Raw genomic sequence first — 27,887 nt, forward strand, 5'->3', positions numbered from 1 at the left:
TTGTGATATGTTTTCCCCAGGGCCATCACAGAGAACTCATGTACAGAATCCCAAAACTCATTTAATTTTTCGCAGTTCCAAAAAATATGCATAATAGTGCCCCTATGTGTCTTACATCTATTACACAAAGGGGATGTGCCAGAATATATCTTACTAAGGTGAACTGGGGTCAAATATATTCTTTGTATAAATTTGTAATTTTGTTCAATTATTTTATTACTAGAGAATAAAAAAAACCCCACTTTTGTATATAATATCCCACTGATCGTCATCAAAATTACAACCCAGATCTTTTTGCCATACGCTTTTTAATGAAGTTAATGATGGTTCAGCTTGATCTCTTAAAATTGCATATATCTCAGACATTTTTCCCTTCAGTATTGACGTGTTCTCTAGAATATTATCTACTTTAGATAGTTCCATTGAGATATGACCTTTTACAAGAAGATCATTTATCAAATGTCTAAGTTGTAAGTACTTGTAAAAATCTTTATTGTCGATATTAAATTCACTTTTTAATTCAGAAAAAGATTTACGGGTGTCCTCTTTAAAAACTTGCTTAAAAGAGACAATACCTTGATCTTTCCACTTTATCAGTTGTGGTATATTTACACAAAAAAACTCTAGCATGAATTTGCCCTTATTGTTATAGTTTTCTTATTTGATTTGAGACTTTGACAGGTTTGTGCATTGTGATCTTGTGCATTTTTTTTTTGCTTTACTAGATCTATGTCATTTAAGTTCTCCTAGCATATTTGCTTGATGTGGATGAACTAGGATTCCTTTAAAGAAGTTGTGAATCTTTTGTGCCATGTTCTACTAGGATGATTTGTACCTGCAAGGTAATTTAAACGGGGAGAACTCATTAAACTGCACTGCACTGTTTTAAACAGTGATGGAAAGAGAATAGGAACAAAACAGTAGAAGCCAAGAAGGTTTGTAGGGCTGAGGACAATTTAATTATTACTCGTGCGTATGTCTACTTTTAGAATCATCCGTGTTCTCCTCCCTCACAATGTCTAGACACTCTCCCTGAAATCATCTCTTTTTATACTTTGATAAATGGCTTCCCACACATGTTGTTCTTGGCCACATAGTCACTCCTTTGGTGAACCATAGAATGAAATATAATTTAAACAGAACACACAGTCAGTCTGCTTTTTCAAAAGTTTATTGAGGAATATTACTTGCCTCACAATAGCATGTTTTGTTTAAGAATTGTGATTGGGACAAGTCAAATAATTAATGTTGTTTAAACGGTCTTCAGTTATGCTGTTCTGCAGGTGTTGGGCAAATAATAGCATTAAAATCTCAATTTTCTCATTTTGATTGAAGACAAGCTTGTTTTCATTTGCAGTTTTACATTCGATACTTTTAATTAAGATAAGTTTTCGGAGCTTATGGCTTGTTGGTGAAAGACGTCTCTGGTGCGTGGGAAACTTTGGCTCTGTGTCTCAGAAAGACAGAAATGTAAACAGTGTCGGCCACTTCCTCTGTCAGTTCGGCCCTCCTGCTTGTGTCTGATAAATAGGACTGCTCTTGTTCTTGTTAAGTGAGGTATAACACAGATGTTTTTATCATGATTTGCAGTCTTGCTATAAACAAGGCGTCATTTTGTATACGTATGACACCAGAGACCTGAAGCCACATTTACAGCGCTCTTAATGGGGTGAAATTGAAATGTGTCTTTGAAATTCTTTGTGAGTTTTTGTGGGGAACAAACATGTGGTCTTACACTGGTGACTACTGATGCTTCTGCCACTTATGAGATATATAAGATATATACATAAATGATGAGTCATTGTAAAAACAAATTCTTCACATTATTCATCACTTGAATTAGAAACAATAAATAGACCCTTACAGACTTAAAGGATTAGTTCACTTTAGAATTAAAATTTCTTGATAATTTACTCACCCTCATGTTATCCAAGATGTTCATGTCTTTTTTCTTTAGTCGAAAAGAAATTAAGGTTTTTGAGGAAAACATTCCAGGAGTTTTCTCGGTTACACTTGAGTATAGGGAACATGTATTCACTATTAATTATGACTTTTCCCTCAATAAACTCCTAATTTACTGCTTATTAATAGTTAGTAAGTTAGTTGTTAAGTTTAGGTATTAGGTAGGATTAAGAATGTGGAATAGGGTCATGCAGAATAAGGCATTAATATGTGCTTAATAATTACTAATAAACAGCGAATATCCTAGTAATATTCATGCTAATAAGCAACTAGTTAAAAGACCCTAAAATAAAGTGTTACCGTTTTCTCCATATAGTGGACTTCAACAGGGACCAATGGGTTCAAGGTCCAAAATGCAATTTCAGTGCAGCTTCAAAGGGCTCTACACGATCCCAGATGAGGAATAAGGGTCTTGTCTAGTGAAACAATAGGTCATTTTCAAAAAAAAAAAAAAAATTTATATACTTTTTAACCACAAATGCTTGTCTTGCACTAGCTCTGCGATGCGCCACGCATTATGTAATCATGTTGGAATGTAGGCGACGTACCGATCACGTGTGACGTAGGCGAAAGTACCGATCCAGTGTCTACAAAGTGAACGTGCAAAGACTAAGTCAAACGAACTTTACGAAAAAAAAAGGTAAAACAACGATGTCGGACATTTTGAAGTTGGAGGAGAAAATGAGATGGAGTTGCCCTACTGCGGTACTTCAGCCTACGTCACACGTAACCTTTCCGACGTGATTGTAATGCGTGGCGCATCTCAGAGCAGTGCAAGACGAGCATTTATGGTTAAAAAGTATATACATTTTTATTTTTTTAGAAAATGGCCGATCATTTCGCTGGATAAGACCCTTATTCCTCGTCTGGGATCGTGTAGAGCCCTTTGAAGCTGCACTGAAACTGCAACCCGTTGGTAACTGCTGAAGTCCACTATATGGAGAAAAATCCTGGAATGTTTTCCTCAAAAAGCTTAATTTCTTTTCGACTGAAGAAAGAAAGACATAAACATCTTAGATGACATGGGAGTGAGTAAACTATCAGGAAATTTTAATTCTAAAGTAAACTAATCCTTTAAAACATATCCTATATACTGTGGTATAAATGGTATAGCAGAATCTTTTCAGATTTTCATCCCTTCACAGGTATAAACAACATACCAGCCAGCTCTACGCCAGCTTGTTTTCTGTCCCAAAATGAAGCTTCGGACAGATGCTTAATGTCCATATGTGGGTCCAGGAAGGGTTCTCAAGGCTGTGACTCATGCACACATGTTCTGGTGCTCACCTCCGGTCCTCTGTTATTTGGATTGATGAGGTGTCAGTGTTTATGTTGAAATGTCAGTGTCAAGGAGGCACACATGGCACTTTTAACTTGTGCATTGGGACTTTGCCACATGCTCTCTCACAACCCACAATCCACCCACTCCAAGTCTCAAAAGCATTTATGTCTTTAGACGTGCGTCTACTCGCACACTTACACACATACATAATTATAATGGCAAGAACACATATGTCCCTCCGTGACCGGCAAATATCCTCAGATATTCAGAAGTTAAGCGGCTCATAGAACGCATTATCAGACATTGCCCTTTCCATAATTAGAAGGTTGGAGAGTTAATTAGCATGCAGTGTTTGTCTTGGAGTTCAGACAGCATTTGAAGCAAACAGAGGCTTTTGGGACAGTGTTTTTCCAGAGGCTGTTGCGTTTGATCTTAAAAATACACCAGCTGAGAAGAGAAATAAGTAATATCAGAGGTGATGCAAAATTCCAGTTGTAAACGCAGCCTTGAAAAAGCATAAAGTGATATTTAACTTGAAATATGCCTTGCATGAGTAAGTCATTATGCAGCTTAAAGGCTCCTCGGTATACAGTTCAGAAGCTGCACCTTAATAACTTTATGATATCCAGAAGATGGTGTGTGTGGGTTTTCTTAGCTATAGTTTGGGGAGAACTGTCTCTGTAAGCAAGCTAAATCTGAGGGGATGTCCTTAAAGGGATAGTTCAATGATGAACTGAATTAACACTGAGCTGAATATTGACACTATTGTCTTTTATAGCTGCTTTACAGCAAGAAGTCTCATATTTGATTCTGTTATTTTCCTGTTTCTTTCTGTGAAGCTGTTTTGTATCTGTATTGTATAAACCACTATATAACTAAAAGTGACTTGACTCGAAAGTGAGTGGGGTTCAATGTTATTTAGATCCCAACACTTTAGTGTTTCACAGAAGATAGAAAGTCATATAGGTTTGGAACGGAACCACATTTAAATGATCATTATTGGGTGAACTATTCCTATAATTAGAAAAATGATAAACAAATATAGAAAATGTTTAATAATAAGATGCAAAAAATGCACTTTTTGTAAGTGGTTTAGTCTGTAGTAATTATAAATTGCTTTATATATAAACAGTAGAAGTCTGTGATATGCAGTCATCAGATAAATAAATGTGTGCGGTGGGGAATGTGAGTTTGAGGTCAGGGTGTGTGCTGCATGTGGAGTGTGCACTTGCACTAATGCCATCATCCCATGAAATCACTGCTGCACACTCCTCATGTACTCTGCCAAAAAATTGGAAAGTGTGAGGTCAGAGCAGCCTCCTCCTGTTTAAGGTGGATGAACAGAACCTCAGCTGGAGGCTTCTGGTATTAGAGCTTGACAATTTTAGCATTATGTTTGTCATTTCTCCACTCCACTTATCTAAGTAGGTAGTATACTTAATATGATAGTTTAGTGTCTCTAGATTTTTAAAATATTTTTGAAAGAAGTATCTTATGCTCACCAAGGCTGCATTTATTTGATAAAAACCAGTAAAACATTGTGAAATATTTTAATTTAAAAGAACTGTTTTCTCTTAGGGGCCGTTTACATGACGCTGTTTTCAACTAAAAACCGAAAACTTTGTATGCGTTTCTGCCGATTGGTAACAGCTCTATATAGTGTTGATTAAAAATATGACATTTCTCAGGCAGTAATGGATCTTTCAGAAGAATTTGAGGAGTGCTAGTCTGGTCTTGGTCTCGACTTGCCTTGGTCTTGGTCTCGTCTTGGTCTCGACACACACTGGTCTTGGTCTCGACTTGGTCTCAGTTTAGGTGGTCTTGACTACAACACTAACACGAACTACTGGCCTGGTATGAATAAAACAGCGTTTTTAGTCATTTCCGTGTGAATGAGGATCGTTTTGACAACATTGTCGTCTGTACACGATATATACACGGTAGTGTATATAATAAAATCAAGATATTATTACCATGTTTGTGTGTTTCTAATTAGCGGTGTTTGCTAAGGCGTGCGTGACTATTACTATTGCTCATTCTTGCCTAACATACCCCTAACCATATGTTTTTGAAACCACATGTAACCCATCCTGCACAATGTGCGCTACAGACGTGAATGATTCCTCATGTTGTGTCTCTCGATGAAACATGCTGTTTCTTTTTTAATCCATCAGCCAGGAACCATTAAACCTACATTGAAGGAGGAACCCAAGTCATACAGTATCTTCAAGTCAGATACCATAGAGATACTGTATGGAGGATGAACTTTTTTTAACTTGGTCTGCAAGCATCACGCTAGCATTGTGACGGCAAGTTTTGCGTGGATAATCACTCATTTTATTTAGAAAATGTAAAGAATTAGTTGTCTGCTAACCTGTGGATGAGGAAGACAATTGTGCAAATATATTAATTGTATGTAATGTAATATATGAGCATTTTGTAGTTTGATAAATTCATGAAATGTTATATATAATGAACATGATACAAAAGCAGCTCCTAGTCATTTTGTGCCATGTGGCAAACACAAAAAACGGGGCTGTAAAGAGTTTTTGTGTGTGTATATTGCTTAGATCAGCTCTAGCATGTGAGCATTTAAACACCTTCAAACACCCAAAGCGTACTATGTGAGCACCATTCCCAACCTCTACATCCTGCTGCAGACTACTGGCCCTTTGGAGGGTTAAACTGGTTTACAGGAGGCCGGAAAGCACGCATAAAAGACCCTCTTAGGTCTTGCGGTAATTTATTAGTCCTCACGTCCAGTAAAACATCCTTCCTCAGTGACAGCACACCTTTATGACACCATTATCTCTGCTTAGAAGCAAAACATACATTATCGCAATCAGCGTTGCTTAGCTAGCACATTAAACAATTAAATTCAAATGACTCACTAGTCAGACTTTGTAGTACCAGATCACAACCTTTTTTTTTTTTTTTTTTTTTTTGATGCAGGCATTTTGTAGTTTCTGTATGCACTGCTCTTTCATTCATAAGAGTTTGTGTGCATAGCTGCATTGCTGGTCTGGTTTTATAACATGTCTCATTAAGGTCAGTGTTACGTAATACCAGAATATGACCGATTTAGAACTATAGACTGTTTTCCCCTCTAACCCAGAATGCATTTGCTACATCATAGCTTTTTTAATGAGTTGCTAGTAGCTGCATTGCTTCAGTTTCTCTTTTGAGTCGCTAAAGGTCTGCTTTGTATTTGTGCAAGACCATTCTCTCATGTCATTTAACTCTGAATGGCAACAGGCGTTAGCATGCATGCTTTCTTAGATGTATTCACCTCATGCGTATTTAAAGGGATAGTTCACCCAAAAATGAAAGTTACCCCAAGATTTACTCACCCTCAAGCCATCCTAGGTGTATATGACTATCTTCTTTCAGCCAAACACAATCTGAGTTATATTAAAAATATCTTGGCTCTTCCAAGCTTTATAATGGGAGTGATTTGTCACCGGTGTTTTGTTTTGCTCTATCATTTGCACTTCCGCATTCGTCAGTATGTCATGCGTCAGGTCAGAGGTCACTCTTCAACCGGAATTAAACTCGCATACGTCCATTACCGGAAGCTAGTTACTATAGTTTATAAAGTTTTAAATATGGATATTTTTCTTGCAAAACTGCATAGCTTCGCTTCAGAAGGCCTTTATTAACCCCCTGGAGCCGTATGGATTACTTTTATGATGGATGGATGCTCTATTTTTGTCTTAAAAAATTGTACCATTTACTCCCATTATAAAGCTCGGAAGAGCCAAGATATTTTAAAAATATAGTTTCAATTGTGTTCGGCTGAAAGAAGAAAGACAAATACACCTAGGATGGCTTGAGGGTCAGTAAATTATGGGATAATTTTCATTTTTGGGTAAACTATCCCTTTAAATATGCATTGCTGGTCAGTTTTACAAACATTTTCTTTTTTAGTCTTTGCATTTTACTGAAGCCAAGCTTAAAGATGGCTGTTTTTGACAAATCTTTTGAAGGTGGGTGTGACGACTCTTGCATACTATAAGCACAGCGCTCTGTTTAAAGGTGCCTATCTAAATAAACACAACACAACTCTATTGTGGTTGCTTGTTCGGTAATTCAGTAGGTTTAGTTTGACTTTTAGTTTGACTTGTCCCCATGATAAGGCTTCGTTCGAGACTGTGCATTTAAACTTCTGTAAATGCATATAATTTAGCCCAGTTCAGATGCGTTCACATGGACACTTTGTGTAAGAAGATGGAAAAAGTGATGTCGGTGAGCCCTAGGGGCTGGTACAGGGCCTCATTAAGTCGTTCTGTGCTCATGTGTGGGTGGCTGTGTTGTCAGGAATTAATGTATGTTGCTGGCTATGGTTTTGTAAGAGATAGGTAGTAACCTCTTGGGTTTTTAAGCCTTTTAGGTTGAAGGAACAGTTTAAAAAAAAAATGATCTTCCTCAGTATTTATGTCTGGTTTTCTATTACAAATATATAAACATTCTTAAATCAAGAGATGCAAAATGTCAAAAGATATTAAATCTTGTTTTCTGAAAAATTGATCAAAATGAGATGTTGTGCTTAAAACAAGAACAGTTATCTACCAGTGGGGTCAGAAAAAATAATCTTACTTCAAGGGGAAACCAAAATAGTGTTTCTTACCCCGTTGGCAGATATTTTTTCTTGTTTTAAGCATAAACTCTATGGAAGCTTGTTTCCGCTACTGAATAAAAAATAAAAAAGTTAATTGCAATTCTGACTTTTTTGTCTCAGAATTGCATTATATAAAGTCGCAATTGTCTGTTACAAAGTCAGAATTGTGAGATATAAACTCACAATTCTGACTTTTTTCCTCACAATCTCACAATTTTGACTTTATAACTCCAATTGCGAGAAAAAAAGTCAGAATTGTGAGATAAAAAGTAGCAAATTACCTTTTTTTTTTTTTTTTTTTTTTAATTTTTATTCTGTGACGGAAACACACTTCCATAAACTCACTTAATTTTTATGCATTTTTCATAAAAGAAGACTTAAAATCTTAAGTCATTTTTCTTTTTTTCTTTTCTAAATGGAAAACAAAAACAAAATTACTAAGAAAGAAAATAATTTCGTTATCCATTTCTCATGAGTCAGCCAGTGGGTTTGGTAAATTTCATTTCAACCTTTTTAAAAGTTCACAATGATGTCATGATATCAGAGAGTTTCACTTTTGTAAAAGACGATTGCATCACCAAGTCACACCTGTATTTTGTGTATTGGCCTAATTCCTTATAAGGTTACATTTCAGAAGACACATTTCCAAGAGCTGTCAATGGTACAATGGTGTTATGATGTACACCCAGTGAATAACAGCCATACCGTAGGTGCCCTTATCGTGAAAACTCACCTTGCGTTTTATAGTAATACACAACCAACCCCTGGTCGTTTCCCTCCGGACAGCACATCTGAAATCTTTATTAGCAGTATGTATGGGTCTTTATGTTTCTCCAATGTGTCCCTGAGGCCCTCCGGAACAGGAAACCAGGAGAGCAGGAGTGACTCCCTCATCTGTCAGCTCTCACGTTACTCAAACTGATTGCTGCATTAATGAAGCGTGACCTTGACTTCTAAAGACGACTGCAGGAAAAACAGCAAAAACCTGGAATCTTCATCGCCCCCATGCCAGGATGCTGGACGTTAACCATTTCAACACGAACCTGGGGTTTGCAGATAAACGAAAGCAAACTCTCTCCAGTATTCTGACATGTTCTGACACATTGAGCTGTGGTGCTCATGTGGAAGACATGGGTTTGAATCTGGTAAGCAAAATGATTGTCCTATTCTCTTCCTTCTTCTCTTCCTGTATATATATATATATATATATATATATGTGTGTGTGTGTGTGTATTTTTTTAAAAGAAACTTATACTTTTATTCAGCAAGGATGCATTACACAAAAGTGACAGTAAAGACATTTATAATGTTACAAAAGATTTCTGTTTCAAATAAATGCTTTTCTTTGAACTTTATTTATCTGGGGGGAAAATGTCTTCTGGTTTGCACAAAAATATGAAGCAGCATAACTGTTTTCAACATTGATAATAATCAGAAATGATTCTTGAACAGCAAATCAGCATATTAGAATAATTTCTGAAGGATCATGTGACATTAAAAACAAACTAACTTTATTTCTGAATTCCCAAAGTATACATTTGATGTTAATTTAATACGCTTTTGCTAACTAGCCACAATGATGGTGTGTAAAATATATTTAAACCTGAATTAAGTATAGAAATATGAAACAATAGGATTCAAGGACTGAATCTACCATCAAAAATCTCCTACATTGTCTTGTTTAATTTTCGCCTTAGCAAGCACTACTAATTAAAAGCCTAATAGTGTTCTTTCATTGTTTTTATTTGGCCGTAAAACAGGAATAAAGGAGGCTGACTTGTGTCGGGACATTCCTGATCAGACCGCAGGGGATTTTATAGTCTTCCTCTCTATGACTCTGTCTGATGTGGAGACACCGTCAACCAACAGGCATTTCCATCCTGCAAGTCGTCTAAGAGAGACAGACAAAAGAAGAGATGAGGAAACGTGGGAGGTGAGCCACATATAAGACAGACGATCCTGCCAGTGTGTCATTAGGTTTTTGATATTGTCACGGGAGATTCACTAAAGATGCCTAGCATCCACTCAAATATTCTTCAAGCAATGTAAAACTATTTAATTTATGTGCTAAATGATGCACACTAACATTAAAAGCATGTCAAAGTGACAGAGCAAGAGCAAAGAAAGAAAAAGAGTAAAATAAATGAGACAGCTCATACTTTTAAGTCCCTCTTTATGTCATAACACATGATGCTGCTGCCAGCAAGTCAGAAAGCAGTATTTTCTGAACCGACCAAACACACCCTCACATGAACAATCACAGCTCCGCCCCTTTACTATTGATTCCTGACCTTTGCTTGAACGAGTGTAGCACTCGTCTTAAATTAAAAAACAAACAAACAGACGGAATGAAAACAAAACCCCTACGCTTTATCACTGAGCTAGACATCAGTGTGTCTCAAAGATCATTTCCAGGAAGCGACCTTATTAACCGCATGTGAGAAAATGATTAATTTTGCCGTGGGTGGAAGAAAAGGTTGAGTAAGGTTTCTGTAATCATTGTCGGTGTTGTAATATGGAAATGTAGAAATGTAGAGGCACTTGAATGAATGTGTGTGTGTGTGAGAGTTGTGCAAAAGCATGTCTGCCAGACTAAAGTCCTTACAATATTGACTAAACAAATTTGAATCAGACCGCCTGGCGCTCATCATCATCATCGTAATCAAACATTTGTTATAGTTTGACTGTGTAAACCAGGCCACATGTTAGAGGCAGAGCTTGTCCAACATGTAAAGTTTATGCATCCATTTACGCATAATCAATCAGATGCTCTGACTCAAATAAAACAAAGTTTTCCAGCTTCTTAGTTAGTTCCAGCTTATGCTGCATTAGTCAGTGTTAGGGAAAGTCTACATTTATGTCATCTCCTGGAGGAAATTCTCTAGAAAAGTGGCATATGCCTGTGCAATTCAATGCCACATATGCATAATGTACCTAACTGAAAAGTACAAATTAAGAAGATACATCAACTTCCAAAAACTGTACATTTAGCAGTATTTTACTGCAGAATTAGATCCTATTAGGTCTATTACAGTTTTTACTGTATATGGGAACTTATGTTTACCAATTATCAGGTTTTTATCAGCATTTTTACAGTATTTTTACATTAAAATTAGTCACTTTTTTCAGTGTAAGATGTTCTGGTTGGTTGCTAGGTGTTGTTTTGCCAGTAAACATCCAAAATAAACTGTTTCAAAATATTTATTGGATTCTGGCTCAAGTCCATCCTTCAGTGTAAGTAAATGGGATTTTTATTCCCATCCAGTTTATCATCCACGAAATGAAAATCATAAGTCTGATTACTTATCTCACCTCATCATGCCTATGTGATTTGTAGTAGCAATAACTTGTGTAGCGTAAGTTTAATAATAAGTCTGTTGCACAAAAGTTTAGCACTTAGGGTTACTGAAGGTGGTAAAGGTCAATGACCTGATTTTTTGTTTATTAAAATCTAAAACAGCTTGCATGATTTTTATCCATCTCACATGAGGAGCTAAATTTGTTGGCTTCTCTCCTTATCTCCAGGTTGAACTTTGATCCTGTATTTAAGGGAATGTGCAAAGTGAGATTACATCAACAGGTGCAGGTCCTTAACCTGGTAACCTCATGAATGATGATTCACCCCTTTCCCTCATAATCGGCACACCCTTTCCCTGTGGAAGTCCATGACAATATGCCAGCATGTCACACATGTGGTTTTGTAAAGAGAGCTCTTCTCCACCGTATTTAATCAACAGGTGTGAAATTCTTCATTATGTATGGAGATGGTTTGATTTGGTGCTGTGTGTATTTATTGTGTTGTATAAGTGTTTCATTGGAGAAATAAAGTCAACGATAAGAGGATAGAGCTATGAAATGAACATGGATAACATCTCAGATCGCTTCATGAGAAATGTTTGTGTAAAAATTGTGATCTCTGACTTTGATTTGATTCTTTGATTCTCTGACTCTAGAGGAGACACTTGAGATTGGTCTTTTTCTTAGAAGAAAAATGTGAGAAATCTGCTCTCCATTTCAGTCAAGAAGATTTTAAAGAGATCTAATTTGTGATTTTTCTTTAATACGGGATATTGAATCAGATTCAGATATCTGGAATAGAGTACAAACAGAAGCTTCTAGCTTCAAACCACATTTTAAAGTCAGCATGACATCAAATTCGACTCTTTACTTTCTTAACACATGCTTCTAGTCTTTTTGTGAGTTTTTTTCATTGCATGTAATTCCAAAGAAAACAACTACTGTAATCTTTTATCAGAATGTAATCATTTTCTCTGCTACTCCAATTCCAATTCCTGGCATATTTAAAAAAAAAAAAAAAAAAAAAAAAAAAAAAACACATTGAATATCTTGTTTCTCTTGGAAATCTTTTGAATTTTGAGAGCAATTATGAGATTTTTTTTATTATAAGAGATTTTTGTCTTTAAGCTTAAAGGGTTAGTTCACCCAAAAATGAAAATTCTGTCATTAATTACTCACCCTCGTGTCGTTCCACACCCGTAAGACCTTCATTCATCTTCAGAACACAAATTAAGATATTTTTGATGAAATCTGAGAGGTATATGACTCGTCCATAGACAGCTATATAATCACCACTATCAAGTTCCAGAAAGGTACTAAATACATTGTTAAAACCGTTGACGTGACTGCAGTGGTTCAACCTTAATGTTATATAAATACTTTTTGTGCGCAAAAGCAAAACAAAATTATGACTTTATTCAACAATATCTTCTCTTCTGTGTCATTCTCATACGCTGTTTACATCCAGTGCTTCCAGGTTCTACGTCAGAACGCCGACTCATTATTGGTTGGCTCCTGCGTCAGCATTACATGCATGCGTCGTGCTGATCATGTGATCAGCTTTGGCCAACACTGAGTCGGCATTCGGACGTAAACACGGAAGCCTTCACTGTGCTTACTGCATCACCTGCATAAGGATAATGACAGGGAAGAGAAGAGATCGTTAATTAAAGTCATTCTTTTTTTTTGTTTTTGCGCACAAAAAGTATTCTCCTCTCTTCATAACATTAAGGTTGAACCACTGCAGTCACGTTGACTATTTTAACCATGTCTTTAGTACCTTTCTGGACCTTGAAAGTGTCTATGCTGTCTATGGACGAGTCTTATACCTCTCGGATTTCATCAAAAATATCTTAATTTGTGTTCTGAAGATGAACGAAGGTCTTACGGGTGTGGAACGAAATGAGGGTGAGTAATTAATGACAGAATTTTTGGGTGAACTAACCATTTAACCTTATTTCAGCTTGTTAAAGGGACACTATGGAACTGTTGGTTGCCTCTAGCGGATAAAAAAAAAAAAAACTGCATCCATTTTGTGGAAGAATTCCTGTTTTGTTGTGCTTCGGCTCTGCGTGACTGTGAGGATGAATATGACCCTTCACAATATATAATGCTTTACTATGAACTCAATCCATATCGCAATTTATCTGTTCAATAAAATACCTGACGCACCTGTTGAGTAATAAAACTCATCTTTGCGTCACCTTTACAACATTTCAAATCCCTCAGTTCTCGCCATCTCTAAAAAAGTCAAGCCAATGTTGGTTTTTGTTCTATTACGAGCTTTGTCTCGTTCTCTTTTTGCCAGCAGACTCTCCTCTGTTCAGCGTTTGTTTAAAACAGGTTATTCTCCGGAGGTTGGAGATTTAGCTGCTCCATGTCAACCTTTCTCACTCGTTGTGACAACTAACCTCTGCCACTCTCACACCAGACACGCGTCAAAGTAGCCGGAGCAACTTTTCTCTATTTACAGATATGACGAGACACGAACGGGTGAGTGACGTATGTACGCAATTTATAAACTGCTAAAATATAAACACTTATAATAGGCTTACCATATTGAATCAGGGTGAAACAAAAACATGTTTTGGATGACGGATTCATGATGTATTGACTTAAATTTTGTTAATTTTGAGCAAAAAAGTTACATAGTGTACCTTTAAGATGAAAAGTAAAAGAAAATTACTTTATCCATTTAAAGTTATTTTTAAGCCATGTTTGCCCTTTAAAATCCCTTTGAATTCAGATCAGTATTCCTTATGTGTCTGATAGCCAACATACTGTGATGTTATTGTTTAAACATTTCAAGCAGGTGTTCCTTCAAGCCTGGTTAAGTGACCCTTTCTGCTTCAAAGGTGCATGGCTGCCTGACTTTATAAGGCACTTCCTATGTGTGCGTACGATGACATCATATCAACAGTGGAGTGGATGAATGTCTATGTGTGTGCGTGTGGTGTGTGTGTGTATGAGAAGCGGGAGTTGGGAGGGATCTGGCAACGGAGGAAAGTTCATGGCCATGTTTCTATCAACACAAGGCAATCTGAGCTCAGATCAGTTCAGTTCTGTCTCCACACCTGATCGCAAAGCAAGGTGCATCAAATGACATAAACAGTTGACTTTTATTCGAGCGACAATGCATTCTGTAGGAAAGCGATTCCTGATGAACAAACTGTGACTTAGCTGGGTTAATGTATAGACAAATGCAAATAATACTTGAATAGCTTCTAATCTGGATAAATGCTAGGGGTAGGAATCGTTTGGTACCTCACGATTCTCGAATTTCGATTCGATATAGGCATAGATTTGATTCTAGTTTACTGTGTTGTGTTACTTTTCCTATTTGACTGTGGTGGACAGTTCAATAGTACTTGAAGAAAAAAGAAAAAAAATATCATTAAAGCATGGAGGCCATTTTATTTTTTTGATGTATTTTTATTAAAATAGGAACAAAGAAGCAAATTACAAACAATAGGACAAATACAACTGACAAAAATATACAAATTAAATAAACAAGTAAAAAAGTTTTAATATTGATATTTCAGGTACAGTATCCTAGGTTTATTTAACATGTAAGAAATACTACAGAAAATGAATAATCAAATGTAGAAATAAAACACTGTATAGTCTTCTCAGTATGAAATAAATAAAAATTGATTCATATTATAGATACAAAAGTGATTCAGTCAAAAGCAGTGGGTGATTTTTTTGTTTGTTTTTTATTAACATTAATAAAACAGACAGCAGATAGCAACAGTTTATTAGGCTGCTGTCCCTTTAAGAACAAATGCACTGATCTAATATACTGTTACTGATTAATAACACTCTTAATGTGTCAATAACTTTAAGTAGTACTGTGACATTAAAGAAGTGTAACACTTTAGAAAAACGATTTTTGAAATTTGTGAATCAATGCAGATTTGGTAGAAGATTGCGATTTATTGTGATTATTATTATTATTATTATTATTTTGTATAGCAAAAATAAAATTTTAATGACAGATTCTTACTATATATATATATATATATATATATATATATATATATATATATATATATATATATATATATATATAGAATAATCATATGTGAAACGATTGTTCCTCCACCCCTAATAAATACATATATATTTGCTGTTGCATGAACATTTGCATTGAATGCACATGTGCACACATTCACAATTACACACAAACCATGCTGTTATGGACCCCTGTGTACACTCACAAACTTAACAAGTGCACAGTTATCGATTCATGCATGCACTTTCACCTTTCTGTGTAGCACAATGTCAAAAATCAACAGTTCATTCGCTCTCCTGCTGGCCACAACTGGTCTGCTGGAATGTGTGGAATGTTCTTGAAATTATAAAGGGATTAAAGCGAGTCGGCTCATCCACGGCCAAATATCGGATGATAAGCCTGTTGGGTTTGGGGGGCCAAGGCCAGACACGGAGATTTGCAACACTGTAACACAAGCACATTTTGTTCCTGCTGCATTCCTGCCTCTCGGCTCTGTTTGTTTAGCACTTTGAGGTTTTTTTGTGTGGCATTGTGTTTGACCGTATGTAAAGCTTCACGCTCAGTATGCAAGTTAAAGTAGCCTTGTGGCATGGAGTGAGCTGCTAGATTTTATTTAACACTTTAAAAGTATTTGTTGTATTTAGTGGTATTCATACAGACTAAACCATTGCAGCTTGTTGGACAAAAAAGTAAAAAACAACAAAAACATAAACAACTTGCTTAAACCATGTTTGTCCTAATTTAAGCTTGCATTTAATGTAGTCTGGGTTGCATTTTCTTTTATCTCAAGAAGTTCTCATCATGGTTTTTGAAGATGAGGGTATTTCACTCAACTTGTCCAAGTTGGTCTGTCTATTTTATTTGAATTTGTACCAGGGTTATTATTGTTAACCAAAACTAAAACTATTATTTTAGGGTCTTTTAACTAGTTATTAGCATGCATATTACTAGAATATTGGCTATTTATTAGTACATATTAAGCACATATTAATGCCTTATTCTGCATGACCATATTCTACATTCTTAATCCTACCCAATACCTAAACTTAACAACTAACTTACTAATTATTAATAAGCAGTAAATTAGATACTTATTAAGGGAAAAGTCGTAACTAATAGTTTATATGTGTTCCCTATACAAAAGTGTTACCAAACATTTCTGTTAATTGAAATAAAGCTGAGATAAAATTAAAATAAATATTAGTTGAAAAACTTGAACTAAATGAAAATAAGAAACGTTGCCTTGGCAATAAACTGACAGCACTAAAATTCTTAAATAAATAAAAACTATAACTAAGGGGCCATTTACATGACACTGTTATCAACTAAAAACGGAAAATTGTATGGGCCCTATTTTAACGATCTAAGCACATGGTCTGAAGCGAATGGCGCAGGTGCACTTAGGGCATATCCGAATCCTCATTTGCTAGTTTAATGATGGAAAATATGATTGGCGCGCCAGGCTCATGGTCCAAAAGGGTTGTACCTATTCTCTTAATGAGTCATGGGCGTGTTTTGGATGTAATGTGCAATAAACCAATCAGAGTCTCATCTCCCATTCCCTTTAAAAGCCAGTTGGAGGCACCATGGAGGATTCGCTGTTTACATGGCGGAATTTGCGGAAATACGGAATGCTTCTCCGGAGAGGAATCCTTTTATTTTTAATATTTAAAAATGTTTGTGTGTTGCTGCGCGTCCCTGTGTGTGTAACAAGCAGAGTACATGTTCGTTGTGTACCCGCCTATAGGTGCATATTACTAATGCGCCCTTTAAATAACAAAAAAATACTGCGCCATTGACTTTAGACCAGGTTTCAGTTGGTCAGTGGGGCAGTCGTTTTCAGTTGCCTCAAAATAGCAACACGCCAACAATGCACCTGAACACACCTCGTTCTCAGACCAGCACGCCCATGGGCGATCAGATGGGTGCAAGTGCATTTGTTATTTAAACAACGTCACTGCTGGACGTGAAAATGATAACTGCGTCGGGCTGAAACTACCAAAAAACACTTGCATTGCACCGAGTGTGTGATATATGTGTATTTGGCCGTTCATTTACACGATCAACAGTGTTTTGGGGGCCTGAACATGCAAACTTTTGAAAACGGGATTCAAAGTGAAAACGATATCATCATTGTCTCCATGTAAACTACAAAAATGTGAATTTGAAATAAGTTGAAGCACTAAAATTATTAACTGGAAAAAGATAAAAACTAAGGGGCCGTTTACATGACACTGTTTTCAACAAAAAAACAGAAAACTTTATATATGTTTTGTCAATTCATTTACACAACAATGGCATTTTGGGGGCCTGAAAATGAAAACTTTTGAAAACTGGATTCAAAGTGAAAACAATACCATTATCGTCTCTGTGTAAACTACAAAAACGCGAATTTGTGAATCTGTTATGCGCGTGCATATTACTTGTTTAGTCTTATAGCTACATAATGTGTAAATTTGTAGTTTACAAAGTGACATCGCCAACTACTGGCCTGGCAGCAGAATACAGACTTTTTAGTCGGTTATCGTGAATCTGTGTGAACGGGGATCATTTTGACAATGTTGTCGTCTGTATGTGAAAAACGCGAAGGAAAAACTTTTCCATTTTTAGTAGTGTTGTCGTGTAAACGCACCCTAAAACTGAAAATTCTAAATGGCAATATTTAACCAAGACAAATGAATAAAACGACAAAGGCACATGATGAAATTACTAAAAATGAAACCAAATGAAAACATGAAAAGTAAAAATATAAAAATAAAAGCTACTTCAAAGTATTAATAAAACTAAAATAACACTGATTTGCACCAGACTGCAGTAGTTTTTATTGGACACAGCCTTTGATATCAACATCAAAAGCTATGAGAACTGTTTTTCCTCCCAACTTAAAGTTGAGGAGCCTGTACAATTTTCTATCATAACTATGCATAATTATATGGTTAGTTGCATTTTATTATTTGCATTTAGCTTAGTTTTATTCTGTACACAACAGACCTGCGACCTGATTGAGGTCCACTGTAAACATACAGAAACACTGGGATGGAATCATCTCACGTCCCCATGGGCATCTGGATAAGACTGAATCAGATGTGTATTATACATGATATACAACAGCTGTTATCTACCCCACAGACCATAATGAAGAGACATCACCAATATCCATCTAGCCTGCAGACAATACGGGCTCCATCTCGACAGGCAGGTAAATATAATGTAGCAGTAAAACATCCCAGTGTTTGCTGTGTATGCTATCTTATCAGCAATGGAGCCACCTTTATGTCTCAGGGACGTGATCCATTATTTTCTTCATTCTGTGCATTAAATGTCTCTCTTTGCACGTCTCGCAGAGGTTCTGTAGCCTTGTATGGTCTTGTCTGTCTGTTCAAATAAGCCTCGGCTGCAGGGACTCTGGACTGTCATGTCATGTTAGCAGTCTGTCTAGTTTTAGGTATCTGATGTTTATTTGTCTGCCTCAAAACCACTTTTTAAAATACTTTATGGTTATATCATATTTTAATATTTCAGATGCACAGGTTTGTGTAAACTATGGCTCTGAAACAAACTCTAAATAATCTGTTTTCTGACTCAGTTATTGTATTTTTAATAATAGAGTGGAAAGTTTTAATAGCGCTTTGCTTTAGGGGAGAGACAAAGGCAAGTTTCCATTTAGGGAAAAACAGAAAATGTTTTGAGATTAATAATGTAAACTCTAAAAAATGTGGTTTATCCTCATGGAAAATCTTTTTTTTTTTTTTTTTTTTTTAAATGCAGTGGATTAGTGGATGTGTGCTGTTATTTACTGAAAAAAGTGTGACACCAATATAATATTTTGATGAGTTCATTTAGCATATTTTTATTATTTACTATTGAATTTACTATTATTATTTATTGTTTAATATTTCATATGCAATATATGAAATATATATATATATATATGGAGTTATATATTCTATAATAGTATTTGCTGTCATTAAAATTTTATTTTAGCTATGTATGTACAAAATAATAATCACAATAAATCAATCTTTCACAATTTATTTATTGTGATTATTGTTATTATTTTGTATGTAGCTAAAATAACATTTGAATAAAAGACAATTCCACTTTAAAATGCAAACATAGGATATTTTATCTGTATTTTTATGGAAATGTCCTTAAAACATAGTGAGACATTTACATATAAAGCAAACAGAGTAAACAAATACATAACACAAAAAGAGCACCAATAATGCAGACACATTCACATATATAACAGTGTGCGCACTGTGTCTTTAAATCCCGTGCGGAGGGGCGGGGCTTGCGTGTCCTCTGACTGCAGTGAGCATTTAAAGCACCGCGCACAGAGAAGACCCGTTTAACGAACCTCTCGACCGCTGTAATGAATGTCCTCGCGCATCTATAGAGATAAAGTAAAGCTTTCAAACGGACCGAACGGGATCATTACGGCATTATGAACTTTTAACACCGGACACCTAGAATCTACCAGGAGATTAAGGTGAATTTTAATGCGTTTGTCACATTGTCAGTGTTTGTGGTCTGTCTGTCTCACTATGTGTGTGCGTGCTGATGACGACAGTGACGTGTGTAACGATATTATCAGATTCTGTGACAGGACATCCGATAAGGAGTGTGCGTGTGTGCGCGCGCGCTCAATTAGGAGGGAAAGCTCAGGAGCAGTTCTAAAACATAATATAATTTACCTTATATTTGATTCATTTTAGGTTTTTGTTATCTTCATCATAATAACAACAACAACAACAAGAATGATGATTATCAGCTGACAAAACACGCATGACACTGTCATAATATGTGACGTTGACATATATGTTGCTTCATCTCGTGGAACATCAGTCTTTTTTTTTTTTTTTTTTTTTTTCTTAAAGAAATGTATGAGGTGTGTTTCGTCAGGTGTGATAGAGTGTAAGTGACTCATCCCGCCAGTTTGCGGAAGCGGACAGGTAGATCGGGTATGGTTGCCTGGAAACCGCGGCGAGGTGACAAGTGCGGGGTGTGAACGCGCGACTGTCTCTCCTTCATACCTTCTTAAAATGTCATATTAGTGGTTTGTCAGGATGCAGATATTTCGTAATTTGTGGCCATGTACAATGGCTGTCCACTTTAGTGCTGGACTTCTTTTTGTCAATATAAGGGTACCGAATTGGTGGCTTAAAATCGTTGTAAAGACCTGTGAGTGTTTGTATTGTAAATATTCACACAGTACAGTAGATGTGCATTAGAAGCACTTTTGGAGTGTCGTGTATTCATAAGCAGTATTTCAGGTATTTCCAAAAGATCTATTGTATGCTAGTCTGTCAAGAACATGTCCACATTTCACTGCAAAATTAAGAAATTATATATTGCAGGAAGAAAATGACACTTATTTTGAGATTTTTTGCTAACACACTTTAGTTAATGTTATATTAACTAACAACGAGCAATACATTTGTTAAAGTAGTTATTAATCTTTGTTAATGCTAGATAATAAAAATACTGCTGTTCATTGTTTGTTCATATCAGGTCTGGTCCATTTAATAATACTAACCGATACAACTTTTGGTTTTAATAAAGTGTTATCTTGGAATTAACTAACTTAAATAAATAAATAAATTAGTTCATGTTAGCAAATGGAACCGTCTGACATGATTTTTGCATTTGCCAAATGCAAAAATGTCTTATTCTCTTTACTGTATATTTACTGTCATGCAATAAATAAATATTTGTTGTATCATTGCAGTAGGCCTATATGTTGTATGTGGCCCTAATGCTGATTTAATTAAAAAAAAAGTGCTTAATTGGCATGAACATAATGTCACAATCTTAATAGTACTAAAATAAGCTTTGTTGTCTTGTGATTTTTATGAGTGAAATGCAACACTGATGTATTTCTTGCACAATGCAACCAAATGTCTCAAATTCGGTAATTTTGGTTCCGAGACACCATAATCTCAGATTTACATGCAAAAGAGGGTAGAATTAGTAAATGTGTGTCTGTAAGTGTTTAAAAGGAGCTTTCATGGGGTTTACGCCACAGCGAACACATTTGGCACGCTTTGTTTACTTAACGTCTACGCAACACATTGGCATTGTCTTCCCAAAAGCATTGAGAAATGTCTGTGCCGGACACTAGGAAGTCTGTCCGTCTTGCACCTGTTGTGAGAGGAAGCGCTCGTCCCGCGGGGTTCTTTATTACGGATCAGGTTGCATTGTGTGCTCATAGTGACCGTATCCAAGGTCCAGAGCTTTCAGGATGCATAATTGCTTGCATTTATGCACCAGATCAGGGACGGTCAACAGAAAAGCACGAACCAATTGACCCGGTTTGATCACATATCCGTTTATGAAATGGCATTGCATTGCTTTCTTTGACTCGTCATAGATGTTACTCATTTACAAATCTCTATTGGTTGTTCTTGAAATGTGTATTATTGATTAAAGAGCAAGATCTTGTTAATGCACCCGTTGCATATCACATTCAGTTCTGCAGAAATGCACCATGCTTGTAAAACAGCCCTGCAATAAATTGTTCTATAAAAATGCTAATTGCGCAGTAATAGGGTTGTTTTATCGCTGGAAGACTGTCGTAATGTTGGTGATTTGATAGCTTGTGAGCGTGATACGTGTTTGTAAGCTAAAACCAGGATGAACCTTGCCTCCAGGTCCATCACTCTTCAAGTTCTCAGGGGTGTAAAGCTGGTTTCTCAGAGTGAAAAGTGTTTTATTGGATTCTACTCTAGAAGCAACTTCTTTAGACCATCTAGTGTTACAGTGAATAGTAACAGTAGATGCAATTTCCTTTAAACATAAGATGTGTTCCCAAGGCAGGAAATTTGAGACTCATTTGCATATATAATTTGATATTAGACTTCCGCTGTGAGAATCGCATTTGCACAAGACTGCATGCAAAATTACAGTGCGATATTTCATCTAACATCGCAAAGTGATTGTGCACTGTCAATGCATCCTACACGACTGGATTTTTTCGAGCATTGAGTCTTGCAGTGAAGTTTGTGCTGTGTGTGTGACATCTAAGAGATCATTCAGTTTGGCACTATCCTCAAGGCTTTTGGGGCATACATGTCGTTTAGTGCTGTCAAACTGAGCGCTTGTCATACCACAGGCTGTGAAGCTCAGCAGAATGTTGCTCAATGTTCTTTACTGAAAGAGCACGACTGGAGTCCCGTGCACATGGCTGACTGCATTGCAAAGCGAGGGGAAGCGAGGAGGAGGTGCATTGGATGGTGTGCTGATAGCCCTGGGCTCCAGAAACAACTAGTTCTTCCACAACAAAACCATTGCAATGATCCCTAGATGATCTCAGTTTGGTTTGAATGTTCATATGGCCATGATAGTGGCTGAATTATTTCACTGTTCAAAAGTTGCTCTTTAAGGAGTTGCTCTTTAATGTTTAATGCTGTATTTTTTTTTTTTTTTTTTTTTAAACGTATCTTCCTGTAGCTAAATCAATAGAGCACGGCACTAGCAACACTAAGGTCATGGGTTCAATTCCCAGAGAAAGCAAGAACTGATTAAAAAAAATGTGTACCTTGGATGCAATGCAAGTCGCTTTTTAATAATTTATTTTTTTTTTTTTTACTATTTTTTTTACCTTTTTTTTTTTTTAAGAATCGTCCTGTGGCTGAATCAGTAGAGCACGGCACTAGCAACACTACGGTCATGGGTTTGATTCCCAGGGAAAGCAAGAACTGATATGTGTAGCAAGATTAGATTTTTTTTTTTTTTTTTTTAAACCATTTTTTAAAAGTGTCTTCCTGTAGCTAAATCAGTAGAGCACAGCATTAGCAACACTAAGGTCATGGGTTCGATTCCCAGGGAAAGCAAGAACTGATAAAAAAAAATGTGTACCTTGAATGCAATGCAAGTTGCTTTTTTAAAAATTCACTATTTTTTTTATTTTTTACTTTATTTTTAACCATTTTTTTAAGTGTCTTCCTGTAGCTAAATCAGTAGAGCACTGCAATAGCAACACTAAGGTCATGGGTTCAATTCCCAGGGAAAGCAAGAACTGATTAAAAAAAAAAAAAAAAAAAGTGTACCTTGAAAGTCGATTTTGATAAAAACATCTGCCAAATGCATAATTGTAAATGTAAATCTTGGACGTTTCTCTTAAAATTTCTTTGAAAGAAATAAAAAAAATAGACACAAAAGGGAATAGCATGGATGTGGATCAGTTTGATTAAGACATGTTTGAGTACATATTGACGTCTTTTGATTGCAGACTTGAGTTTAAACCATCGCATCTTCTCTAGAGTTTCAGAAGTAATCTCAATGTGTGAGCTTTCTAGCGCAGAAAGTCTCAATTTGATCTCCATTCGAGCTCATTGCTGTATAGGAGAAACAGTTGAGACCTTGTTTTGAAGTTTGTCCTATTTGAATCACGAGCTCAGTGTAAGATCACTTGTGAACTCTAGATAAGATGCATTAAACTTGAGGTCCTTTTCTCAGTAAGAAAGGAAATCTGAGAAGCAGGAGACTATAATCTTAATCCTGTGTAGGAGAAACACTTAAGGTATTACAGAGATTCATGCCCTTGTCCTCTCATGGCTGTGTTTCAGGTACAGACCAGCAGCTGCCAGCTTGGCGGGAGGAACATTTCCTGGCCTGAATGCGAACCGACTGCAGCTGGAGCATGTCCACTGCAGGCTTGACTGCCCAGGAGATCTGTTTACCCGCGCAAAGCCTTTTCCTGCGGGGCAGCCATTGGCATAGCATGGCCGGAGCTAAGCCCTCTTGGAAATACCATGATCTACACAAGTAAGTGCATATTTTTCACATGTTTTCAGAGTTGAAAATTGATTAGTTTTATAAGTCCCTGGACATGCAGTGCATGACTGAACAGAAAATGAACCTTGGATTTGTGCGTCAGTCTGATTAGCTGTCCTGTTTTTAATTTGCAGCTTATGCTTCACAATTGATTCTTCTAGGGATTATAAGCATCAATCCCAGCAACAGGTGCTGCCATCATTTTCAGAAGCGGACAGTAAGTAACATAACTCTCATCATTATTAAAAGTTCACTCAAAAATGACAATTTATAGTGACCATGTCTGTCGGTCTGTGTATGGAATAAGCAGCATGAGGATCCTCCAAAATCATCCAACTTAAATGATTGCATTTTAATTTTTTGGTGAACTATTCCTTAAACTTGTGTACTAGAGTGTGTTAGCAACACCAAGGTCATGGGTTTGATTCCCAGGGACTGCACAAACTGATAAAATTTCTTGAAATTGTCTTTGGACAAAAGTGCCTGCCAAATGTAAAATAATTTAAAAATGTAATACTGTTGGAGAAAATCATAAGCTTTAAGGGGAAGTGTAATTTTTGTTCCTCTTGCGGCCACATCTTTAACATTTTGCATAAATGCATAAAAGAACAATTGATCAATTTCAGTCTTAAAAACTGCTATATTCTCATTCTCTGCCATCTTCCCATTTGAACAGAACAGCAGACTCATCTTCAATCACCAAACAGCCCAGGAGGCCAGCCCTTGCCCCCCAAAAAGCCCCGACCTTCCCAGCTCACCTTGCACACAGACCCTTCTACGTCTAGCCCTGCCAAAGACGACCAAGTGGTTCCCTGCTTTCAACGTCTAACCGTATCTGACCGCATCAGTCCTCCCCAGACGCCCAGCCGGGTCACTAAACCCCTTCCCCCAATTCCCGGTTCAGCGGAACTTTCCCCGGATCAGGCTGTGGACAGTGAAGTAGAGTTCTTCAACGGAGATGACAATCGCTGCCTGGTTCCCGAACCTTACTCTAAACCCTCTCCTTTCCGCTACGGAATGCCCAGTAGGAGGAGTTTCAGGGGCTGTGGACAGATTAACTATGCCTACTTTGAAGGTCCAACATCCCAGCAGAAGCAGCAGCCACAGTCACAGAAGCTGAGGCAGGAGCGGGAAACCCAACAGAGGGAACAGGAACTCCGCGACCAGCAACAACAACAGCAACAGCAACAACAGCAGCAGCAGCAGCAGCAGCAGCAGCAGCAGCAGAACTGTCTCAGACAGCAGGAACGTACACAAAGGAAGCTGCGGCGCTCGCATTCCGGGCCTGCCGGCTGCTTTAACAAGCCCACCTCCTTCCGGCTGTCCAGTCACCACTGGAATACACAAGGCCTGGATAAACCGGAAGTTCCTCCGAGAGTTCCAATCCCCCCACGACCAATCAAACCCGGAGACTCCCGCCGCTGGTCAGCCGAAGTCTCATCGGGAGCCAACAGCGACGATGACCGACCTCCGAAAGTACCCCCTAGAGAACCTTTATCCTCCAGTAGTTCCCGTACCCCGAGCCCAAAGAGCCTCCCAATGTACCTCAACGGGATCATGCCACCTACGCAGAGCTTTGCCCCAGATCCCAAATACGTCAGTCGTGGCCTGCAGCGACAGAATAGCGAAGGTTCTCCATGCATTCTGCCCGTCATGGAGAACGGCCGGAAAGCCAGCAACACGCACTACTTCCTTTTGCCACAACGCCCGTCATACCTGGACAAACATGAGAAGTATTTAATGGACAGCACAGCGAGTCGAGGCATGGATGCCTCCGATTTGAGTTCGGACTGGGACTGTCAAAGCAAAAGGAAAACGACGCACCAAATAGACTTGGTATGAAATAAGCAAGCTATCACTTGGGACACGTTTGTCCGAAGACTTTTTTTGCTGCTTTGTCGCAGTTTTGCTGTAGTGCTCGTAAATTCGAGCGAGTTACGTATGAAATGCAGTTACTGGGATTGGAAACTCGGAAACAGTTCTAACAGTTCTCTTAGAGCGAGCTCGGAAATTGTTTTTTATTTCATTGTTATGTGAAATGTAAGTGTTGAAATGATAACATGGTGCAGTTGTTTGGTATTAGCTGGTCTGGTACCTCCATACTTCAGTGTTGTAAATTTTCGTAGTCTCATTTTATATTGCATTGAAGATTATTTTTATGTCTTGGAACATTGAGCACGTTCATCTGATCATAGGGACATAGGGTCAGTAATGCTTCTGTACGTTTGTGTCGTCTACCATATATGAAGTATAAAAACGGCCTGGCTTTTTTTGCAGCCGGCATTATAAGTGAAGGTTTTTCCATCTTTTTGCATTGCATGAAATCTGACACATGCACACTATTTTGCAGTTCTTCTGTTGGACTATTGCTCTCAGCCTTTGTCAGGACACTCTTTTGTGTGCTTTTATGTGGCCTGTCTGTACAACTTGTAGTCTCGAGTGTGTGTGTGTGTGTTACATAGGAACAGGCTAAGTATTGCTTTTCTGTTCCGAGTTAAGTGTGTGATTCGAGAGTTGAATGTGTTACATTTGCCCAATTTTGGCACTGCTTTTAAGCTTTTATAAGCTGCTTAAAATGGCAGCTGAAATGTTGCCCTCTGAATGAACAGAGTATTTCCGATCCCTTGCTTCTCGCTAAGGTGTAGTGTGTTCTTTTGTTGCACAAAAAGCAATACTTGTTAAACCTGTGAATGTGTTTATCTCCTTTTTTTTAAGTGCTGTCTCCACGTGAAGCTGTGAGCCATTGTCTGGAATAGGATTTTCTCGAGTACTACCTCCCATTGTAGTTCTAGTTCTTAAATACCCAACTACGGATTACAAAGACTCAACGAATACAATCTCCCTTGGCGCACACAAGCCCGTATGAGGAAACAATTGCCCCTGATTTGTATTTCTTTGTTTTGCCCATTCAAAACAGTCAGTCATTAACACTTCCTCAATGAAAACGCATCTTCGACCGATTTTTTTTTTTTTTTTTTAAGAGCTATGTGGAGTTAAAGTCCATACGTGTTGCGTTTGGTCGAGCTCACACATACTGATCTTCCTGTTACTGTACGTGCATTCCTGTTAGACATGATTACAATGGGTGTGGGCACCAGAGACTTTGGCTGCTGGCAGCTGGTGAATGAGATGTTTTATTGTTCTATATTGTTTCCAGAACCATCGTGATAACTCAGTAAATGTAGCAAGTGCCATGCAATTTGAAAAAGATGAGGAAAGTAAGACTAAAAACATGCTGTTTGGGAGCTCTGATGTCAACTACAACTTTCCACCTCACAAAGGGATTTGAACTAATTTTTTTTTACCCTTTATTTGACCAGTTTGTGTATCAGAAAATGTTTACATTGTTTGTATTTTCCTTTCGCAGTCTTACCGAAAAAAATGAAGGCAAGTTCAAGAAGAAATAGACATCTCTGCTGTGTTGTGTTTATGTGTGTGTATATATATATATATATATATATATATAAATATATATAAAGCAAAGTGCACTGATAAAACAGTATGTTGTGATGTGTAAAAGTATTTAACATTGTCCTCTTACCCAAACTGAATAGTTCTTAGTGTATTGTATCCTTTAAAGTAATAGAAATAAATACTTATTTATGAATCAAGTTTGTTTTTATCTGATATTCTATTGTATTTCATTCTCTGAAGTATGTCGTATCTTTGTGGAACACAGAGATATAGCTGTTTTGCCTGTTTTATCACATCCACGCCCCTGTGCTCTGCCTCATTACTATTGGCCTGGCTCCAGACAGGAGGAAGGTGAACTGTACTTTTGCACTTTAAAACAGATCCTGGATCAGTTCTGCAGTTTGAAGGGATGCGTGTCTTGGAGCTGCTCTACAAGGCACTATCTATCAAACCTGGGAATTACTCACATAGACTGGTATTTTCTGCCTTGCTGATTGGAGAAAATGCTGTTTCTCTGGTCT

At 37.2% G+C, this 27,887-nt stretch overlaps 1 protein-coding gene and 1 long non-coding RNA gene across 3 annotated transcripts; both read left to right on the top strand.

The window, feature by feature from the left end:
* The first annotated feature begins 7,238 nt into the window (after positions 1-7,238).
* Positions 7,239-12,374, top strand: LOC127522627 (uncharacterized). The gene is made up of 3 exons (XR_007932642.1): positions 7,239-9,007; positions 9,623-9,795; positions 11,388-12,374. It is a non-coding gene; the product is annotated as an uncharacterized LOC127522627 (long non-coding RNA).
* Positions 12,375-19,501: 7,127 nt separating this feature from the next.
* Positions 19,502-27,563, top strand: errfi1a (ERBB receptor feedback inhibitor 1a). 2 transcript variants are annotated; one of them, XM_051912800.1, is made up of 4 exons: positions 19,502-19,666; positions 23,745-23,943; positions 24,087-24,169; positions 24,629-27,563. In XM_051912800.1, the coding sequence occupies exons 2-4, from the start codon at positions 23,795-23,797 to the stop codon at positions 25,792-25,794; spliced, it is 1,398 nt and encodes a 465-aa protein (XP_051768760.1). In that variant the 5' UTR covers positions 19,502-19,666; positions 23,745-23,794; the 3' UTR covers positions 25,795-27,563. The 2 variants fall into 2 exon arrangements, with proteins under 2 accessions (XP_051768760.1, XP_051768761.1); XM_051912801.1 differs by having other exon boundaries at positions 24,114-24,169.
* Positions 27,564-27,887: the final 324 nt, after the last annotated feature.

The sequence above is a fragment of the Ctenopharyngodon idella genome, chromosome 11 (genome assembly GCF_019924925.1).
Source record: "Ctenopharyngodon idella isolate HZGC_01 chromosome 11, HZGC01, whole genome shotgun sequence".
NCBI lineage: Eukaryota > Metazoa > Chordata > Actinopteri > Cypriniformes > Xenocyprididae > Ctenopharyngodon > Ctenopharyngodon idella.

What these genes read in the sequence shown, in the direction of transcription:
- errfi1a (XM_051912800.1), top strand. Translation starts at nt 23,795, where the DNA reads ATGCGAACCGACTGCAGCTGGAGCATGTCCACTGCAGGCTTGACTGCC. An exon ending in AAATACCATGATCTACACAA is followed by an intron (nt 23,944 to 24,086) that starts GTAAGTGCATAT and finishes TTTAATTTGCAG; the next exon opens with CTTATGCTTCACAATTGATT. An exon ending in ATCATTTTCAGAAGCGGACA is followed by an intron (nt 24,170 to 24,628) that starts GTAAGTAACATA and finishes CCATTTGAACAG; the next exon opens with AACAGCAGACTCATCTTCAA.